General features: G+C 34.7%; 1 protein-coding gene across 6 annotated transcripts in view; it reads right to left on the bottom strand.

Moving 5' to 3' along the window:
- Positions 1 to 22,837, bottom strand: part of RGS7 (regulator of G protein signaling 7) — a 237,265-nt gene that overhangs the window by 124,709 nt on the left and 89,719 nt on the right. For all 6 annotated transcript variants that reach the window (XM_033056687.2, XM_033056688.2, XM_033056690.2 and 3 more), the window contains exon 3: positions 9,928 to 10,024. In XM_033056687.2, coding sequence (XP_032912578.1) covers positions 9,928 to 10,024 — 97 coding nt within the window. The remainder of the gene's footprint in view (positions 1 to 9,927; positions 10,025 to 22,837) is intronic.

Here is a 22,837-nt window from a genome sequence, read left to right on the forward strand (position 1 = left end):
GAGTAATCAAAAGTGTAATTATATCAGACTAAATCCAAGACTAAGTAGGTGACTGTTTGGATTAAACATGGCATATCATTCCTTAGAATAATAGGAGGAGAATTCCACCAACTGTGACTAAATTACAGAGGTTATTGAACTCATTGCAGAGGTAATTCATAAAAGGTGTCCGAGATCTCAGTGACATCACATGAAATGAAAATGAAACAACACATTAGACCGTTCAATTCATGTGTACTTTACCTTTCTACTGGTCTGACAGAGCTCAGGACAGTCACTGCTGAAATGTACCTGCTCAGTACACCAAAGCTGTGTTCCCTGGTCCTTGCATTGCTGTCCAAAGGGGCTATGACCAACACATGGAGAGAGAGATGGATGTCCCACTTGTCTGGGGGTGACTGGTTTTTCTTCTTAAACATGAAGAAATGTATTTTTAAGAGAGAGCAAAAAAAGCGAGACAAACTGCACTCTTCTATTTATTTTCAACAACTGTCCAAGAACAGTAAATTGCTGCTATGACCAGTTTTCAATGCATTTTCTGGAAAATAGACTCAATTACTGGTCTTTAAATGATCTAGAGTTTGGGGATGTCATGCCTACTGGAAGCTTCCTTGTAAGCATGACACAAAATTAAGATGAGTCTCATAAATCCTGTTTGAACAACCTGATGTTCTTAAACAGAACCATATTTTCTACCTACTTCCAGTCCAGAGCAACCAACCCATCACTCATGCAGAACAGATGGGGTCCTTCTGCAAATGCTGACCATGGTAACAATGTCTTTGTGGCTTGCCATTTTAGTACTCATGATAAATTTTTTAGATGACATATCAACAGTCTGAAAAGATGTAAGTAAAAGATGCAAGATGTAAGTAAGTAAAAGATGCAAGGCCTAAATCTTTCTGTAAAACTGTATTTGACCTCAGGCACAAAAGCCAAGGAGATGAGTCACTCCACCTCCACCTTTCATTAAAACAGATTCTGATTTGCTCTATTGAACAGATGCTTTTGTAAGTATGAAAGGACTTGATAAATTTTTTTTAAAAAAAACACCCACTTCTAAAACTCAGGTACTAGGAACACAAAAATACTACTACTCAGAAAACAAGTGAAAAGAGAACAAAGAAAGTCTATTTTTCTCTAAAGAGTATGGAAGAAATGACAAATCAACTTGATTTCTGATTAAAGCAGCTAGAAAAATGAGGAGAGGGTAAAAATGTAGGAAGAAAAGCTGAAGGTGGAATTTATGTGATCAAACCATTAATGGGCAGGTTTGGTTCAATGTCTTTTCTCTATTCGCAACATATTGCCTGGTCTGGAGACACATCTCAGAAAATAACTGACCATTTTTATTAAAATCTGCAAGCTTCTCCCCATAATAAGTAAGCCCAAAGCTTACAAGAAGGTGGTCTTGATGAAAAGGCAAAGAGTCTGTTATACAGACCTATAGACTCAGATCTATATGTCTTTAAACTGCTTCTACATTGTAGCTGTCACACGTCTTGTTATAAAATCTCAAAAGGCAAGAATTCTGGTATCAGACAAGCACATGGGTGCTGGTATCCATGAGAGCCTTGCATGCACATATTATGGTAATTACCTCTGAAGAAAAAAAATCCAAAAAAGTCCCACATGCTTGCTTGTACACTCAAACACTACCAGGCCTTTTAATAAAAACTATTATCTTAGAAAATATGTGCTTGGAAAGAGGAATTTAATACTAATTTCCCTCTCTTTTTTTTTTTTTTTTTTTAAATATTCTCAATGCTTTCTAATCAGTTTGGCATTGTTAACCAAGTCTTGTCAATGACTGTGTCCTCCTTCCTACCAACAAGTCATTCTTTCGTGCCATCTACCTGGATCCTGGAAGATTCCTGGGTTTCTGCTCTGTTCCACAGACACCAGACTCACCAGCCTGCTCCTTCTGACTTCCTGACAACCACTACAACAGCTCTGCCTGTTTCCCACTGTGGTCTAACCTTGGGTACTGAGCTGTGCAGGGAAGCAGCACCTACTCCAGTGATCTTCCCTAGAAGAGGAAATAACCAAGAGCATCCCCACTGAGGTCTTCCATCCTTAAGATAAAAAGACAGATGCTGTGTGGCAAGACACACAGCAGGAGCACCGGGCTTTGTGCCTCCAAATCTGCCAACATCCTCCGGCCTCGGGCATTGCTTCGTCTGTGTGGTTGGGATAACAGAAAACATGGTAACTACAGCCAGCTTATGTGCTGGTTTTGTAACATCAAGGCTCACTCTCCAACACTGCATAGACTAGAAAGGAGGTTTTTCAATAATAAAGCTCAGGGCTATAACAGGCTTTGTCAAATGTGTGGAGCATTGTAAGCAAAACCCATCACACACATGAGCACTCTTATTTCCTGTTAACAAATTGTTCTTGATACCATAATTCCATTTAAAATTATTTTGATAATTTGTAGAAAATTGATTTCTATCAATGGACCCTTTATTTGCATAGTGCTAGATTGTCAGTCATAGTATGCTTCATGAAATTACCTTTACTTCCCACAAGGGTGACTTTCTAATTTAATGTATGTTGCTTTTTCCAGGAACGCAGTTGACAGAAAATAGCAGCGGAACCTCTTCAGCAACATGCAAAACTAGCCTATCGATAACTTCAGCAACAACAGAAATATAGACAATTACAATTACTACAATTTATTCCTTGCTTCCTTTTGCAAAGACAAGTCTGCAGTCTTCTGTTGCAAGTGCAATGACAATGTTTTTTTCCTCATAGCTGGAACCAACAGAATAAGAAGCTAAATCACAAGTAATCTTGTAAACCCTGCTAACTTGATTGCTTGCTTGAGGGGCATATTCTCTAGGGAATGATTTTACTTAGTTTGATTATTTTAACTGCTGGCCAACTATATGTATGTGCCTGTAAAAATAGAAGATTGAAATCTGCAAATACAGAACCACTTTCTTTTTGCATAAAGTTTATTTAAATATTTCAAATTTCTTTAAAACAACAGATTTAAAGACAGTAAGATAGAAACTTATGTACTAAAACAGTAAAACTGAAGTAGAAAGAAATTAAGTTGCATGAAAAGTCACAAAAGGAGTCAATGTTAGACATCATTTAAAGCAAAAAGGGGACTACTATTTCAAACTTATTCCAATATGTATCATCCTAAAAAAGAAAAGCAGGATGCCTGTAAATAATGTTATTTGTGCCTGTACCAGCAATACTTATCACGTGACTACATTGCTTGCTAAATTATAGTTAATAATCATCATGCAACCAAAAACACCCCACTGGACAATAGGGTACAACGCCACATAAATCTAAAAATTAGATATTTTTCAGTGTGTACTCAAAAATATAATTGCATCAATAATTTTTGTCTCTGTTTATAAAACAATTACAGTACCTGCTTAACTACATCGTTGCATGCAGGAATTCCCTGTAATTATTTTATTCCATTTTAATTGACAATATATTCAGGACCCACACCTGCTAACACATATCCCAGCTTTAGAATTACACTGCACTTTAGAATTACACTGCACTCTACAAATTGACATTTGCAAATCCCGTGTACCATTGCAAAGTTTTGATTATTGGCAAGACAACAGATACTTTTTGGGCTCAAGGGTCTGATCTTAAAGGAACTAGATTGGTTTTCTTTTCTTTCTGTCCAAGTGGACGTTCATTTCTGAAAGAGTATTCAGAGACTACTGAACAAGAGTACCATGAAACAGATTTCACAATGTGGCAACATTACTAATGCTGAAAAAGGACTTCATGATGGGATTTCATTTGTCTTCAGTCACACACTTCCTCTCCCCATTTTTCACATGAGCTGCAAATTTCCATCCTGTCTCAGAAATTAATGATGGCAGATGCAGTACCAACCCTTTGTTTTGAAAAAGCACTTCTGCCTCCCTTAAATTGCTTTGTGTAAAAATTCCAATGTGATTTAAACAGCTTTGCAGTCATAGAAGTACTTCTTAAACTGGTGGAGTTAAATAGTTTACTTAATTCTGCTTCCTAATTAAAACAGTTACTTAAAATACACATCCCCGACAAATTCTCACTAATACTTATTCCACTAATTCTAATCATTACTATGCAGCTTCAGTAACATTTCTTTTTAAGAGATTTCCAAGAGGTAGCAAGGAAGGATAACTTTTTTTCACAGAACTCCTGAAGATATTTCCATACATTCACTCTTCTTCAGATATAATCTAGTCTTTCCTTCCTACAGGGCTTTGTGCATAGATTTTAGTTAAGCTATCACTACTACAGATACTGCTTATATGAGCTTAAGAAGGTTTCTGTTAAGCTGATGTATTATGCACTGCCTCCATGGGCAAATACAAATGGCATAAATTTGCATAATACTTATGTTTGTATGTCTGTGTTGGATGTTTTCTCTACTTTCTCAAAGTAGTATTCCAATTGTACTGTTGCCAATGGAAAACCAGCAAAACGCAATTATTATCAGTGTTAACAACAGAAAAAATGGCACACTGTTGAAATTGAAGCTGTGATAGATTGTGGAATTGCTGATAATTTCAGATTTACATGAGGCTGATTCAGGGCTCCCTTTTCACCCCACATATTCCATGAATGTTGCACTCCAGAGACTGAGTGTCAAGGGTGGTAAACTAGGTACATTTTTGGCTTTATTGAATGCAGTAGGCTTTCCCATATGCCTTTTAAGAGTTCTCACACTTCAAATTTGCAATCCTGTTCCATTTAAAACAGTGACAAAAACCTTACACGGAGATTAGTAAGAAGGCGCAGCAAAGAGAGGGAAGTATTTTCATTATGAAACAACATAGGAGGAAATGGTAGCAAAAAATTTCTATCACTGATCAACAAGGCACAGAGCTTATTCTCTGGAAAGAGGAATTTGGGAGGAAGTATGCATTTAGGAAATGAGATCATCTAATTCATGCTATGCATTTCATGTGGACAAACCTCAAAGATGAACGTTCCTAGCAATTTTCCATCTCACAACAAGTGAATAGCTATTAAGGTGTTCTTTTTTCCATCATTGCAGGACTTCTATACCTATTTCTTTTGCAAATGTCTGTCAAAATAATATTGTCATATTTTAAGGGAATGGAAATTTATGATGATTTTTTTTCTTGCACATAGATTACTTTAAAAGACTTTTTCAATAGGTTTTTGGTATAGCTCAGCTTCCTAGGACAATTTTGCAAAATTGCCTTGGACTTTCTTTAGTTTACTTTTCCTTCTTTTTGCTAATGCTCCCAATGGTAATTGCCACTGAATCGAAAAGTAAGCATAAGAATAAAATTTTTTGTTATGTTGTTTGGTTGGGGAGAAGCAATAACAGTTAAATTAGTATTTGATGTTCTGTTTAAAATAACTCCACATTTTGAAAAACCTTTTCATTTCAATAGTAATTTAATAAAGATCTGATATTAACACATTCCTTAAAATGAAAATGGAGAGCACAATCATCTTGGAACAGGCTGCGTAGATAAGTTGTGTCTGCCCCATCCCTGGAAGTGTTCAAGGGTCAGGCTTGATGGGGCCCTGGGCAACTGCATCTAGTAGGTGATATCCCTGCCCACAGCAGGGAGACTGGAATTAGATAATATTTAAGATACCTTCCAACCCAAACAATTCTATGATTCTATTATTAAGGATAGTGGAAAGACTTCATTTCTTTCTGAAGAATATTCATCCTATTTGATCCCAGCCCACCACAGCTTGCTCATTCTGCACTTCCCAATGGCAAAGCTATCACAAATCTGATTTTCCATAAGATGCAAAAGTTCTGTCAAGTTTTAAGCAGCTTAAGATCACCCTTAGCTACCATCTCAGTCACTAGGCCAAGACAGGCAAACAAACAGAAACAGGAGGTGAAGAGACGCAGACAGCACTCAAATACCCACTCTGGTTTTCTGTAAAGCATACAAAGCATCTCTCAATAATCACTTCATTATGTCAATACTTGGAAATGACTGTGTGTCCAATCTTATGGCTACACTTGTTCAATCTCTTCTACTCATTACTCTAAAAATCATGAACAAAACATAACCACTCCCAAATGATCATGAACATTTGAATGCAAACCATCACTCTGACAAAATGACAAATGCAAGAGACTGGTGGTGTAACTTCAAACTATTCATTTGAGAATAGAGGTTTATTAGCTTTTTGTTCTCAAAATTCTGCTTTGAAAAATGAAACTGTAAAGGTGGCAAGTCCCTGCTCCAATCTTCCTATCCAAGATGGCACAAGAAAGGGAATGATCCAGTTTCTGTCCTTCATTAACTGACAGCAAGCTTTTCATCAAGGTATTTCACTAAGAGTGGAACCTCATCAAGGCAGAGAGCTTGCAGTTTTAACACTGAAGGCTTGGTTTGCAAATAAGAGGGTAATTCGGCATAAAGAAATCAGCAATGATTCTACCATTAAATCATACTTTTGGACAATACAAGAAAAGAGAGATGAAAGAATGGATAGATCAGGAAAGTATGAACCTGTTATCAACTCAGCATGGGAGACACATGGAGTTGAAAACAAAGGTCTATAAAATTCAATACTTGGGACATGGGAATCCTTGATTCTCCAAAATTTACTTTGGAAAATCTCTCAGAAACATAAATTCAAAATCCTTTTATTTACCTATAATGCAACATTACTTTGTTCCAAAGGTACCGGATGAACAAAGTGACAAAGTGTTATGCCTTGTGGTTTTTGCTTCTTGTCAAACCAAGTAGCAGAGCTTTCTATTTCATTTTGTGTTTCAGGTTAGTAACTTCCAGTAGTGAAGTGGATAAACCATCAACTTATTTTACATGCAGCACTGAGAAGCCATCAGACGCTAACAACTCATTACTCCGCTGGAAAAGATCAAAACTAATGACAGATGGAACTCTCTTTCCTGTTATTAGTCCCCTGAGTCATACAATTCTCACTGTAGTGCTCCTCATTTTTTGCCTCTGTATAACAAGCAATACCATTGCACCCACCTGTGATTTGTGAGTATGATTTGCTATAATAACACTGCTTTCCTCTGGAGTCACTCACTACATCTGTCCAGGCTACTGAGACTGCCTAAGTTGGATTTTTTTATGTTCAAACACATAAATTCTTTAATTTTTTACCAAGCATACTGCTACTGGTAATTAATAATTATATTAATATATTTGCTAATCAAAATGCAATACCTCATTATTTTCATGATTTCACAGGTAAAACAGAAAAAAACAATTTCTGAGATCAGGGAAAATATTTAACAAAAATTAGATATAAAGGTAGTAATCTTTCTAAAAAATGGCAAACATGTTTATATGGAAAAGATATTATATTAGCTTCACCTACAGGATGAGAAAAAAACTAGACTTCACATGGATTGTATTTTCCAGTGAAAGGTAAATTAATGTTTTCATTTTCTCTGTAACACAGGAGATGTTAAAAACACACTCTTCTACTGATCTCCTTCTCCTATTTTTGTTGGTTCAACCTGTGACTACATTCCAAAATCATTGAGCCATGCATCAGAAATACCCAGTAATAACTAGTATGAGCATGTTTCTCTTGAAAATTATGTGTGTATTCTTTAGATGAACTTACATTTCTCATAGTTCTCCCTACTTCTTCAATAAAAATTCTCATGTTCCACACTCAAGCTTACAAACCACTCAATTGGCACATTCTCCACAGGTTTTATTCATCACCAAACTCACCCAAGTGTTGCACACTTTAAAGTCCTATGAAGAATCACACTGATATTCCATAAGGACCACAAGACATCACTACATCTTCGTAATGAAATATTCATGTTCTGATTAGCTTATGAAGTTTTCAGCCCTAATACTGGGTAAACCACCACACCACCTCACAAAGACTTCCAAAACAAACCCTCAGCTATTGCTTTGTGAGTAAACTCTGAATGATTCTTTCTGCTTCAAAGTGAACAGCAAAGCTTTGGCATTTTCTTGTATCCCTCCTTAGTAAAAATAAAAAATTTATTTTAGACCTCCTTCTAATCTGATTCATATGTCAGACTCCCTAAATTCATCATTTCCAGCCAGTCTAAAGGTGAACCATGGACCAGGAAAATAATCTCCTCTTTATTCCTAATACTCTAAGCCACATTTATAAAGAATGCACATGACAACCTTCATGCAATTATTATTGCTAACCAGCAAGATGTCTATATACATTATCTTCTTCACGCCTTCAAAACATTTCAAAAGCATGAAGACAACAATGTAAGTCTTTCTTTTTTTCAACAAAATGCATAATCATATAGGAGGAGAAAAGTCTCCTGTCTACTTTTTTCCTTATCATCTTAAAAGTTTCAGATTTTTATTTGCCCTCTATGAATCTATGGAATTATACAACATAAAGCAAAATGATTCCTCATATTTTCAAAATTTCACAAAGTGGAATAATCTTTAATTTAGGATTATATTTTTCTGAAGACAAAATCTTTATAGTGTATAGGGAAATATCTGTATTTTAAATTTTTCTGTTGATATTTGTGAAAACATTTCAGGAATGACTCAGTAAATGAGATAGTATGATTACATCGTCCTATTTATTACAATCACAACATTCTGTTAAATTCAAATACCACTCCTCAGGCTAATTTTGCTAAAGCAGTCATCTTTAGAGATGGTCAGTAATTCAGCAATAAAAAGTGACTGCTCTTTCGACTAGTTTCTCATTTTCTGTTTTTAGAAGCAATATTATGAAATAAAAATACTTTTAAAACACATATATAACAACATAATTAAAAGTGTATCATAAAAGACCCTATTCCTACAGACATGGACATCCTTGGCTTTTACAAGTTGTTTAAAGGACATGTAGAGTCTTTCCTAAGTGCTTGAAGGAACATGATTTCACTGTGGTAGTTATCCATTTTGCTTCTCCCCAGTAAAAAAAAATAACCAAACAATTGCAAAGCTCTAGTATTTATGGGGCATAATCCAGGACAGATGGCTGTGTACAAGACATCCTTTATGCACAGACACACACACACATGCACACACAACACACACATGTATAAAAATCTATGAGCATGTAAGTATACATATTTTAACTGAAGAGCATCTAGTTTGATGCTTTTGTGGGTATTAACAGTACTATGAGTTTTTGTAAAATGTATTTGCATTATTGTCACCACGATCCTTAGAAAAAAGTATTTTGGTTGGTCTATTTTGATACCCATAGTACATAAGTTAAAGCAGAGATTAACAATTAATATTAATTATTCATTAAGATGCCATACTAAATTTGCCACTAACTCACGGCAAATAAAGGTCCATTCTCCAGACGCTATTTTTTGTGCAAGTTTCTAAAATCTAAAATCTATTTTCTAAAATCAGGAAGTAATTTTGTTCACTCTTAAGACTATTCTTCTTTATGACAGGAGTATTCACACGCAAAAACATTCCAAAGGTTGAAAATTAAAATACAGAATTCTTTTTGGTGTTCTGGACAGAAGAAATTTGTATAAATAACTTTTGTATAAGGATACACTCCTTATACACTCCTGTGGTGTGTGGAATGTGGTGACGATTTTTCTTGTGTTCTGCTGCTATGAAATTTCTTATCTTCATGTACAATACACTAAACTCGTACTTGTTTTGGAAGCTGGTTGAAAAACGGACCTGATCTGCCATAAAAATATTGCCATTTTGAGAAAATTAACTTTTTGTAGTAAATTAAGTATTCCTTTCACCTGATTTTCAGGACAAAAACAGTTCTGTGTAAACCCACTCCAATATGATAGAAACATCAAAAACTTCTATAATTAAACTGTTCAAAGGATAAAGAATGTCTCCTCCAGACCAGATGACTGTGAATTCTCAACAGTACTTATATAAAAGTGTTTCTCACTAGAGCATCCCCTTACATAAGGCAGAGAAAACTTTGAAATTGTATGAAATTCACTTTGACTCTTACCAGAAAAGACACTGGGAATCTTGGAAAGAAAACTTTTCACCGTACGAATGGGAATCCCATTTTTCTCATCTTGCATGCGGGCTATGACATCTTCCATCTGAATAGAAAAATTAAAAATAGAGAAATAAATAATTTCTTTCTTCAAATATCTAACGTTTCAAAATGTTCACTGAAATTATGATAAAATTAATTACAACTGTTCTTTCTTTTTACTTAAATCACCAACATGTTCCATATGAAAAACTCTGTGTGACAGAGCATTTTATGCTGTTTTATTAATCAAAGTTTAAAAAAATTTTGTATGCCGCTTCTGTATCCCTAATAGGTTCCCAAAAACTTCATTAAAAGTTTGTGGAAGCAGAATAACGGACAATATTCTGTCAGGTTCCTTTTTCCCCAAAAGTCAGATGTCCCACACTAGCAAATAGCAAATCAGCATTGGGTGCAGCTGTGCCTTACCTGGCCCAATAAGGGAGCTGTATAGAGCCAGGAACGTGAACAGAATTTGGGGTTACCAGTGGTGTACTTAGAAAAAAGAACAAATATCCATACAGAAAAAAAAAAAAAAAAAAAATCTTTTAACTTGACTGCTCATGAAAAAGCTATTTATACATAGAGTGTCTGGTGGTTCCCACGTTCCATGTATTTATAAATCACATATTAACAACCTAAGGAATACAAATCCAGTGTCATTGTCCAAACCAAGAAGCAAACATGAGAAGCAGATATTGTTAGCAAGGTGTGGAAAAACTCAGTCTATTGCTCGAATTAAGCAATCTGGAAAATGTAACAGAAGAACCAATATTCATCTGACACAGAATTTAATTATTTAAATAAAAAAGGCTATTAATAGATTTCTGAAGAAACTGTCAAGTATATCTATACTTGTCAACCATTATCTGTGAAATGGCATCTGTCCCTACATTTATTTATCCACATAGTAAATGAGGGTTGGTGTCTACTCCTTCGAAATTCAGTTGGTGAACTGCCTTATTTTGCCCTTTAAAGAATAAGAATTCAGTCAGATTCAAGTAAATATTTCTGCTGATCATGTTTGGTGCTAAATTCCACATATGCAGAGTAAGCTTGTGAGAATATTGTGAGAATTCTGCTAGATCCCCAGAAAGAACACTAGGACAAAGTATAGAAGACAATTTATACATAAGGCAACACGTTAAAGGTATATTTGCAATATAATAAGGATTACTACAAACACAGGCCACAAACCCAGTATTACAGGTACAGAGATGCAGTCCTGCTCAAGGACGCAGGAGTGCAAATGTCAAATGCCCAGTTCTGTCAGCAGCCAGACTTTTGAGAGTACATGGAAAAAATTGTTAACTGAAATTTACATAGGCTTTCCTAAACTTTCTTCATGGCCAGGTTTGAATCTAAACAGCATAAAATCTAACTCTGAGAGAGACTGAAGCTCTAGGAGAGTCCTCTGGTTTTGATTAGCAAAGTGAACTCTAGGATGTCTGCATTGCAAAATTACACCTTCCCTTTTATATCAAGCTTATATTACTGCTCTGTGTTGGGTGTGAATTCTATCTGTGCAAAAGGCAGCTCACACTCCAGAGAGCAACATTGGGAACTGCCTGGACTACTCAGTGAGCAAAGATTGCCTCCTAAGTGAGCAGGAATGTTCTGAACACACAGCACAACAGCAGTCCACTAATGAGGTACAATTGACCTCTTGCATGAAAATCTAAGTTACTTGTGGTTTGCGGTTATCTTAAATCTTAAACATAAGAACTCTAGAAAATTAAGGGAAATTTAAATGAAACAAAAATATTCAAACCTATCCAATACAGCATATGCAGGTGCACAGTTTAACTTTCAAAATATGCTGTTTCTGTTTCAACTGCTTTAAATTCAGCAAATATATAAACTCTCCCACTGAAAACCATCAACTTAATTATATTTGGGAAGCAGCAGTCAAGACACTCCTCTGTCATTCATCAACAATGACCTAAGACAATGAAAAGGGCAGAATAGTTTAATTAGAATGATGAAAGAAAATCTTAATCTAATTTCGCTCAAGAAGCCTAATCTGGGAAACACGTGCTGTTGCCTGATATAACAATTTTCCTTAATGGTGTATTGTTGTTTATTATTGAGTCACCTGACCCAATGCTCAAAAATAAAATAGAAGTTTCATCATTTCACCTCGGAATTAGACTTTTTTTTCTATTCATATGCTATTACCTGGCTAAACCTGTTTGGCCCTCATAATGCAGTGGGGTCCTTTTTAATCCTAAACATTCTCAAGTAACTCAAACCCAAAAGCCCAAAAATAATTTGTCTCCCGATCACTCTGCAAATGAAGGTCAATATGTTCGAGAAGTGAAAGTTGAATAAGTATATCTTTTAGCTTTTCAGTCATCATTATACATCATTACGTAAGTATGGCTACTTAATGTATAAAAAGTATAGCTAGAAAGACATTTCAGTGAAGCACAAATCCTACAGAAGGCTTTCTAAATAAACATCTTAGAAAGTGCCTTTTTTACCAATGAGGTAGTTCTAACCCTGAAAAAAACTCACTAAACTTCTGATGCAGAGGCAACTCAGAACAAACTTGCAATATTAATATTTAAAACTTCACTTGTCTCCTTGTGAAGATAATTTGCAGCCTTCATCTTGACACATAAAGACTCTGTGAAATCTATTTCAAAGCCTAACTCTATGACAACAGTGACAATGCTTTTTCTCTAAAGCAAAAAGAAAGCAGATAACAATATCCTGTAATAGAAGGATACAGGATGAACATTGAACAATGACAACTGACTGCTCTGAACACACTGGGAGACAGGCATGCAGGCATGCCCAGCTCACCCCAGGAGCAGAACCAGCGGAGGTCTTGACAACACACCAGGGGTGGTATCCTTTAGCTACTTACAGCCAGGTGAAAGGAATACAGCTCCTAAGAGCAGAATTGTTATGGTTCCCCAGTGCTGCCATGCCATGGGGCTTGTGGGGGGAAACCCTGATCTTTAAACTTCCAAATCTAATTAAGAATTTCATTGCTGCTCATCTGCACATCTTGCAAAAATTATCAACTTGAACCATAATTCAGCATCTTAAGAACTTCTTTTGGTTCGGATTTTCTTTTTTTCATGAATTCAAACACAACAAAAGTGAAAAACAAAACGTTTGTTAGTGCAGGGCAAGATATTTTTTCTTCCATTAAAATTGAGCCTAAATCAACTCCACATGAAGATGATCACTACATACAAGAACACTAGAAAAATTAATTATCTTGAACTAAGCTAGTTCAAGAGATACATGGTAAAAACTTGAAACCTTGGCCTACTTACATATACACAGAGGTCTTAATATGACTTCTGTCCCTTAAAAAAAATTCAATGCCAGGGAATTAAGACCATACTCAGGAATACCAGAATTAAATAAGCATAATTTTGTACTCAGTTATCACACATCAGAACAGGGATTGCTCTTAGTTGAGTGTACTGGGGTCCACCCACACTACAGCTTGCTTCATTTTGCTAAAATCTTTTTTTGCCTTTTACACAAATGCAGGAGTGGAATAGCCCAGTGAAACTAGCTACAAACCTTATCCAAACTTGTTGCACTTGTTAAAAAGTACAAAGAGTCACAGTATATTTCTTAGAGTATGCTACATGCTTCTTTAGGTATTTTCTGCCCTCTTCACTTTAGCATTTTACAGAGTCCAAGGTCAGGTGTGCAGCTGGCCAGAAGGTTACAGGAAGTTTTCCTCTGCCTGTCCCTGTGCAGCGATGCACTTTAAGCAACAGGGGCTGAACAAAACTCGCAGGGTAGGCGACAGATACAATGTGTCTTACTGCTTCACTGAGAAGCACAGGTACGGGCAAAGTGATTGCCAAATCAAATCAGTAAGAAATAACCTTGGAGGTGGAGACAGAAGGTTAAAGGGAGACCTTCAGTTTTACCCAGATTATAAGGCAAAGTCATTAAAGTGGAATAAAAAACATCTCAGTTTAACAATGCTGGCAACTCCTTTTCTAAACCAAATGCATAGAAACAAGATGGTTTAGTATCTTCATGTCAAAGATTTTAGTATTTTCCATTTAATGCAGAATTGGGATATTTCAACTCTTTATTCCTACTTGGTATGAAAACCAAGTTTTAAATGTTCAGAAGTTCAGAAAAGTACATTTAGACTTTTGACTAAAATACAGTGCTGAAAGTCAGCTTGAAGCATGCAAGATTAACCAAACTGTTAATGACAGTCATGCACGAACTCTCTGAGCTTGCTGATATAAAAGCAGTCAGTCAGGAGGTTTTCTAAGAGAGCAATACTGCACCTCTGGTCTACCAATACAGGAAACAGCCCTAGGTACTCTCTGATGAACATTAAATTATAGAATAACTTAATTAAAAGCATACAAGGATGACTGGTCTCATTCTTTTCAGAGCTTCTATTTGCTGAAATAATTATTTAACATCATAAAATCAAACGACAAACCAACACAAAAGTTTCCAATCATATTAAATAGATGCATTGGAGATACTCTGAAGAGCCTAATTTTCCATCTCTGCCTCATGTTTCTTCCCTTCTGTATATGAAGACATTGGTGTGAGTAAATAGTTCATACTCCCTCCCTAAACAGAATACCTGTGGAGAGCAAAAGATGTTCTGGCTTCACATAGAGCACAAAGGTCTGTGTTGAATCATTATCTGTCATTACTCTCATTTGTAGGTTGTCAATGTGAATTTCTATTAAGATTCAAATTTATTTTCCCTAATTATACATACTGTTTCAGATTCAACAAACAGGTAATGTTTCAGACTGGTTGTAAAACAAGAGTGGTACTGTATGTCTAAGCCTATTCTTACATTAAATGAGCACAGGGCAAACCTTTGTCATTTATTAAGAATAATTAAGGCTATTTTGAATTTATTTGAAAATTGATGCCAGTTCTGTGCAATTATTTTTGAGGCCTAATTAAATTAACAGTCCCACTGAGCTTCTCCTTAATATCAACTCTGTATGTTCATCACTGAACTTCCATCAATAAGATAGGCTCTGCACACTTTGCTGATTTAAAACTGTAGGTTTGAATGATAATTTTAAGTATGATCTTGTCTTATTCATGTAACTAGAGTGCTGACTCATCAAAACCAGCATTTAATTTAAAAGGTTCTTGTAGTTTAATATAAACCATACAAGTAGTTCTTGTGCTTTTCAAATACCTGTTATAATACTTCTTGGAAGATGGACAGCTTAAAAGCATACTTTGAGTGCCTGTCATTAACCTGTAATCATGTGGCAAAAACCTGTCAGGATCCCTAGGTAAGGATTGATAAAGGGTAATTCCTGTCACAAGAAACTGTACAATACTGAATGGAAAATCTTGAAGACACCATATAGTACATTCTGTAGTTAGTAATTTATGCCAATAAATAACTATCTTCTCTTCTAAGGACTGCCAGTCTTGAGCTCATGCTTTGATGACTCCTTTTCTCTGTTTCATTCACTGGGCAAACAAAAGATCTCCCAGTAACCTTCTATTTCCCCCATCATTCTACAGTTATTTCCCACTGTTATTTCTTTGGATAAGTTGATCTGAAAACACTTACTTAATACTGTATTCCACTTACTCCCCGTCCAAAAAAAACGTTCCTCTGCATTTTAATTCAGAAAAATATGCAAGTGTACTTGTATCACTGTAATTTTTTTTGAGAACTCAGCATGTTGGAACACTGTCAACAAACCTATAACACTACAAGGGCTATTGCTCTCACTTTTTTTAGTTAAATTTTTATCTCACCTAGGAATCCTATATCTGCATATATAAGACATACACCCAGTTCACTGAATGTGTATCAATGCTATATAGCTGGACTTTGAAGAGCAGACTGAAGTAGTTGCTTAAAACAACTCAACTGGCACTACAGAAAGATCATATAACTTAGGAGGAATGTATCATACTGATTCAGCTATGAAATCAAGAAAAGGCTCTAGAAATTGCTATACTAAGTCTATGAAAAATAGAAAAATTGCAGTGGCAGTTCTAGCTCCCTAGTCCTCTGAAAAATGCAATTGCAAACAACAAAAAAAATCTTAAGCAAGAAAATAGGCTATTTTTTAAATTAACCACTTGCAAAATAATTCAGATATGCAATATTAATACTTCAGAATTTATTTTTACTCTGGGCTTTCCTAGCCAAGAAGCATTTTCTATATTTAGTCAATGTCAGAATCAGATACAGAAAATATAAAAGGCTATGAACTGATGCAAAAATTACTACTAAATGGTTCTCAGGTTTAAAATCCAGATAGAAAAATAAAAGCACTTCATTTTGTTTACCTGTTTTTCTTGGAACTTCAAAACTATTAATGAGAATTAATTAAAAATACACATTTCTCAAACCTTGAGTGTTATTGTTGCACAACAAAACCAGAAAAAGCATACCCAAAGGAGTTAAAAAAACACATCCAGATGGTGAAATTTCAAAACCACCTAAGTCAATGATAATTTTGGAAATTGCATTTCTGCTTTCAGTAAAATAATTATTTCCATCACATTCCAACTTTGCTTGACATGACAGAGGAAAGAGAAGCATCACTGGACACTTTAGAAGAAAACAGCTTGATGAAGGAGGTCTTGAAAGACTGTTTTTATTAATAGAGAGATTTTCGAAAAAATACTTCATTCAGAATAAAATACACATTTTTAAAGCAGCTAAACCTATGAATAATTTTTATTAATCTGTCAGGCCAAGAATTGCACTTCTAGACTCTGCTACCATAGATAGAAATAATATTTCCTAGGCAAAATACAAAGTTTTAAAAATACAGTCTTTCAAAGCCAAGCTGTTTCCGGGGTTGTACTGATCATTTGTAATATGATGGTCCTGACAATAAAAATGAAGTCCCCTGTACATTTCAGAAAGAGAGAAGCTTGACAGAAACCTGATCTCTGAGATCCCAAATGGACCTTCCAAAACAATATTACAAAAGTGGTCAGAATGTTTGATTTTTTTTCCAAAAAAGAAAAAAAGTAAAATGTCAAAATTCAACAGCAAAGAAAAAAAATACAATTAAAGGACAGATTCTGGTCAGTACACAAGCTAGCATTTAAAAGAAGAAAACAGATGGAGGCATTTTTGTAGGAGATGGAAAATAATGAAATAAGTTAGCATATATATTGGTAACTCAAATACAAAAGTGAATTGTACTCGATAGCATATTTTGCCTTCACAAAAAAGAGCCACAAAAATATTAGCTATAAGAGTCATGATATATTCATCTACCTAACAAAAAAGTGATGTTCCTCTGGAGAACACTTACATTTACTCCAAAATATTGTCATTTAATTCCAAAGTCTGAAAAAACAGATTTTTTTTTTCTAGATTGGTTCATCTGTTTTATGTCATCTGTTACTAATGGTTTTAAATCAAAATTTTTCTGGTTGGAATCTCTCTTCCTCACTTTTCTGATGATCCCAAACATTACAAAGCCACATCACAGCAGTAGATCATGTTAGAAGCAGCTACTGTTGACCAAGGATAAAACCTTTCTTAACAAGTACAATATCATTATCCTTCAAATACTAATGCGCAAAAAAAATGTATTTACAAGAAATGTTTCAAATTACATTGACATAAATAATATTTTAGGGTAAACAATAATAAGTATTTTGGTGATTTATGCATTTCTCTCTGCCCTGTGGTGGGAGAAGACTGAAGGAGACTAGCTGATGATCTGTTAATATTTCAGCATCTGGAGAACAGAAAGACTGTATAAAAACTTCATTACTAGTCTCTTGGTCCTTGAAATTGCTCTGAGTCATTAAACTCCATTAAATACAGAAGTAAAACTGCTACCATAAAAATAATTTTTTACAAGTGACTTTTAAATCATGTTCTTGTAAAGAAAAGGGGTTCTTTATTGTATTACAGTATGGAAAGCTTTCGGTATCAATTCTATTTGGCATTTTAAAAAACAGTCTCCTGATGCGATACAGTAATGTAGCATTATATGACAGATGGACTGGTTTCACAGTAGTCTGTTCACACTCTGTTACACAATTTACTTCAAAACAAATATTTTATTCTTACTCAATCTGAATAGATAGAAAATAGACAGTTGTGGATGTTCTGGCTATGTCAGTTCTTAAAGCATGTTGAATTCACCCATTTTCACTTAGAGAACAATGTAAAACAAATGAAAACAACTGAAATACTGAACTATTGACCTGCCAAGTGAACAACACAGATAATTAGGGGATAAAGTCCACAGAAAACACAATCATGGTACATTCCCTATGTAATTAAAGAAAGAGAAAAAAAACCTACACAAAAAAACCCCAAACATATCAAGAAGAGTACTTAAATAAATGAACCAGAATATTTAAACTTTTCTTCCATAAAAATTTGGCTACCAATGACACCAGGACATTTTCCCTCTTATTAAAAGTCTTATCATCATCTCCCCTTCAAGCCAGCATTACTCCAGGCTTGACCAGTTTTTCACTCCTCTTGAGAAGATCACACACACTCTAGTACTAATTTTTTTGCTAAAAAGCAAAATTATTTGATATAGCTCTTGCTAATAGCAATTCAGGAATTGTAGTGAAACTACAGGTTTACATAGGACAAGCAATTCATACAAATAGCCTGCTCTGCAGTGACAAAAATTATGCATTTCTACATGTCAAGCAAATTTTTTCATCTTTTATTGACTACACAAATTAGTCAAGCTTTTCATCAATCAAGACATTAGAAGATTTAAGAAAAATAGGTCATAGGTCTTCTTATTCAGCAAGGTGCAATAAAAAATAAGTTTTGCATACATTTACAAAATGAAAACATTGGGGTGGAATTTATGTGAAAATAAATTGTTCTTTCTTGCATTGGTTTTTACAGTTTTAAAGTGTATTTTAAATTGATTGTGGCAACGCACCTAAAAAGCATGAGTATTTGCAATGAAACAAAATTTTTAAATGTAATTTAAATAAGGAATACTATTTTGAAAAGAATGCCAAAACTGCCACTATTTTATTTGCAATTTCTCAGCATCTCCAGAATTATTGCAGTATAGGATTCTAACTGAATCAGCCAGACTCTAAGATGAATTTAAAATCTTATTCTCCTGAAACAGACTAAATGTTTATATGGCATTCACAAAATCCTGGCATTCTTCTAAAAATTACTTTAGTCATAGAAAAATAACTTGATTAACAGAATGTAGTCCATTGTTTCCTTTAGGAGTTATTTGGAAGGAGAGAGTTAGTCAGAATTTTGATACAGGTTTTTGATTCTACACAAATGAACGGGCAAAACAGAAATGAAAGTTCCTTATTTACCAATGAAAGCTAAGTTAGCCATACTCTTTGATCAAAGCAGGCTTTTACAGGAGTTTTCTTAAAAGAAATCACTGCTGAAGAGCAGTAATGCCACATCTAATTCCATTGTACAGTTACATTACAAACACACAAGCCAAGACTTCTTGGCTTCATCGTTTATAATTGAATTTACTTTATTTCTTTCTCCACCCATTGAAGAAGGACATAGTTTGTTCTCAATCCCACTCTAAATCGCTGTATTTTTACAAGGATCCTTGCAATTTCAGTAAAGGCTCAGTTGTCAAAGCACTGAAACAGTTTGTAAACATTAAGGCTGAAATTTTCTAAGAAAATGGAAGCAATAAATACCTAACTCATTAAAAACCAGTGAACTGACATATCAAAGGACAGTGGGTGACACAGTGGTGAGTGTGTTATGTTCCACTGCTTTGTGAAATAGGACCCCATTCCAATGTGACATTTCCCAGTTTATATTTTGACTGGTTGCAGCATAATTAGGAAAAGCAGAACATATTTTATGATACTTCCTTTCAGTTGTACGCAACAAATGCATCAGCTCCAGCACTCCACTGGACTGAAGGTATTAAGGAAATTTAAAATGGACTATGTGCCTTTGTCTTATTTCATTTTCCTCTGTTTTAAAAAACATGAATTTGTCTTATGAATTCATGTTATATTTTTCCAGAAAAGCCAACCATACTTTAATTTCCTTTGGAATAAAGCGAGCAGAAAAGGCTATCATGCCATCAAAACACCAGAGCCTTTGAATTCTCCTGATTTAGACACTTCAAAGCAAATCAGGTCTGGATATTCTGTTCTTGTCCAATTTATTCGCAGTTTGACATTTACAATGTCTACATTTTATTTTTCTTTGCAGTCATTTTCCTTTTGATTAGAAACATTTTATGTCTTTATTGTCAAATCATATTTGTGCCACAAAAGAAAGTAGAGCAGCAGTCATTAGCAGATTTGAAATATGTGAACTCTGAGAATTGTGAATAATGGCTATAAAACTGTTTCTTTATTCTACCTGATACACAATTGGGAAAGGAGATATTCTTCTGCTATAAACAAGTTTTGGTATTCACATACTACTATATGTATGCAATGACAGTAGAACAATATTAAAATCAGACACACTGTAACTTAAGAAACAAAAGACAAAAATGATTTCAGCAAATTGAAATTATAAAATCATAAAACCAAAATAAATCAGAATTAAAGCCCACAAATTCATTTGTGAAATTATTTTTTACTCTTGAAAAAAATAGGCAAAACACTGCAGAAAAGAATTATGGAACGCTATCTTTTGGTCAAATTTTATTTTGCCAGAAGGACAAACTCATTCCAGTTATTTGGTGGAGTGAGCAGTATATGTGAGAGAATGCTCACTGGAAGTTTGAATGCCATACCCACCTTTCTGTCAGCTGTAGAGGTGAACATGACATTCTCAACTCAACCTCAAATCTCTCAACTGATATGTAGGTGGGTAAGAAAATTTGAATACTTGGAAAACTCAGAATCGCTCTAACAGACCCAGTCAGATCAAACTAGTAACATAAATGAGAAGAATTTTCATAGAAAGTTATTTCTGTTCAGAACAGAAAAGCTTGATTGCAATAAAGCCATTTCTCACTTGAAAAATCACAAATCTTTTGAAAGATATTTTTTCCATCATGAGTTTATTTGTTTTACCATTTGAAAGGATGGAAAGTAGTCAGGTTTAACAACTGAAGCACTACTTCAGTTCGTCCTGTATCTGTGTTAGGAAGCATTTAGAATGACCTGTCTCATACTGCAAGTATATTAGATATGAAAAATTGCTAGAAGAAATGAGACTCTTACTAAAAAGAAACCAGATTTTCCTGTACAGAGCGATTACACTGAAAGAGATTGACACACTAATAAATTAAAATATAATAGAGGTAGTCTGCAAGCACCTACACCTTCCAAGCAGAAACCATGGATTCATATTTTTGGTTGAGGTAATACATTAGACAACTAGTGTTCACCTGGAAAAATTAGAGTTGCAGATTTTGTGTACAAATACAGAAAACCCTAATTCTGTTCTTTTGAATGGTTTCAAATAAGGGCAAAGAAAAGCAAAATACCTACACACAAATAAGATTCCTCTGGCATTTTGAAAAAATAGAATAAGTTGCATTTAGCACTGGAGTCACTTAATGAGGACATCAGAATCCTTGGTTTTCTTCTACACTTTGCTACCAACTGACCTTTGGTAAGTCACTGTAACCTCCAGTGGCTGAGAAATGTGAAAGACAACTAAGGAAACAAACATTAAATGAAAAACTTTAGAAAGTTTTTGATGTGCTGGAGCATTATAATGCTAAATAAAATTAAAGCATACACACAGATTTTAAAACAGACTGGAGTTTCTTTTCTGTTCCAGAAAGCCACGGAGTCCTGACATTTTTTCCCACCCTATATCTTCTCAGAGACACGAATCAAAGTCTACTGTAGTCAGCAAAGGCATTTCCTTTGATATTTTGGGAATAAATATTAGCATCACTGGGTGCTGGGCTTCTAAATATTAAGTAGTTCATGACTCTCACAGCACATGTCCTCCTTATCTGTCAAAAGCTAAATTCTTTATAAAGTTCCAGAAATTAAATTAAAGATGCTGCATTCCATATACAAAACCACAAAATTATATTTCTGTATGGTCCCCCCTTACAACTAACTTAACATCTTGGATGTTGATGTCTTGAATGCATTTCATATGTTAAACTTAGCTGAGAAGTTCATTATTCTGAAGGATAATGTTTAGAGACATATTTGTTTACTGTATGCCTCTTTGTTCCATCATTACCTTAGCACATCCTGTAGCTGTACATGATGTTGCAAGAGAAACATAAGGAATAACTTGTACACTGAAATAGTTTTAAAAGGCTTTTATGTGTTAGACAAAGCAGAAAGGTGAATCACAAGGAGGGCAAAGAAAGATGCATGTTCATCAGCTTTTCATCTCCTTTGAAACTGTGTAATTTGCATTTTAGTTTATGGTTATCATACACACCTTTATCAGGATTTATTTTTTCATACATACTCCTACTTACAGATATGATCTTTGAAGTCTGATACTGAAAAACGAAGTTACAAAAGAATTCACTGTCTCATAACATTTGGCAAGACCTGCCAAAATCCTGCATCCAGAATAGATCACTTAGGTAACAGCACTGTATTCTTATTTAAAAGAAATATTTATTTACAGATCAAAAAAAGGTGCTGTCTAGGGAAATCTTATAACATGAAAGACCCCCAGGTCTGATTGTTATGACAAAAATGACAAATTCTGACAAAAGAGACATTACACTTTAATCATTCCTCGCTCTAAAACAATCTCCACCAGAGTGCGACCATGACGCTTCTAGTACTATCTCAAATATTTTATAGATCTCTTATCATAAGAACTATTGTTGCAAGTTGAGAGTTAATATTAAAAGATGCTGACAAAAGGGGATGGAGACTCTCTAAATTATGGGTGAACCTGCTGAGATTAGACTGCAGCAGTGACTTCTAAGGTGGTATAAATGGGTAAAAGCAATGAAAATATTTAATCTCTGAATGCTAC

Source organism: Catharus ustulatus, chromosome 3 (assembly GCF_009819885.2).
Source record: "Catharus ustulatus isolate bCatUst1 chromosome 3, bCatUst1.pri.v2, whole genome shotgun sequence".
NCBI classification, from domain to species: domain Eukaryota; kingdom Metazoa; phylum Chordata; class Aves; order Passeriformes; family Turdidae; genus Catharus; species Catharus ustulatus.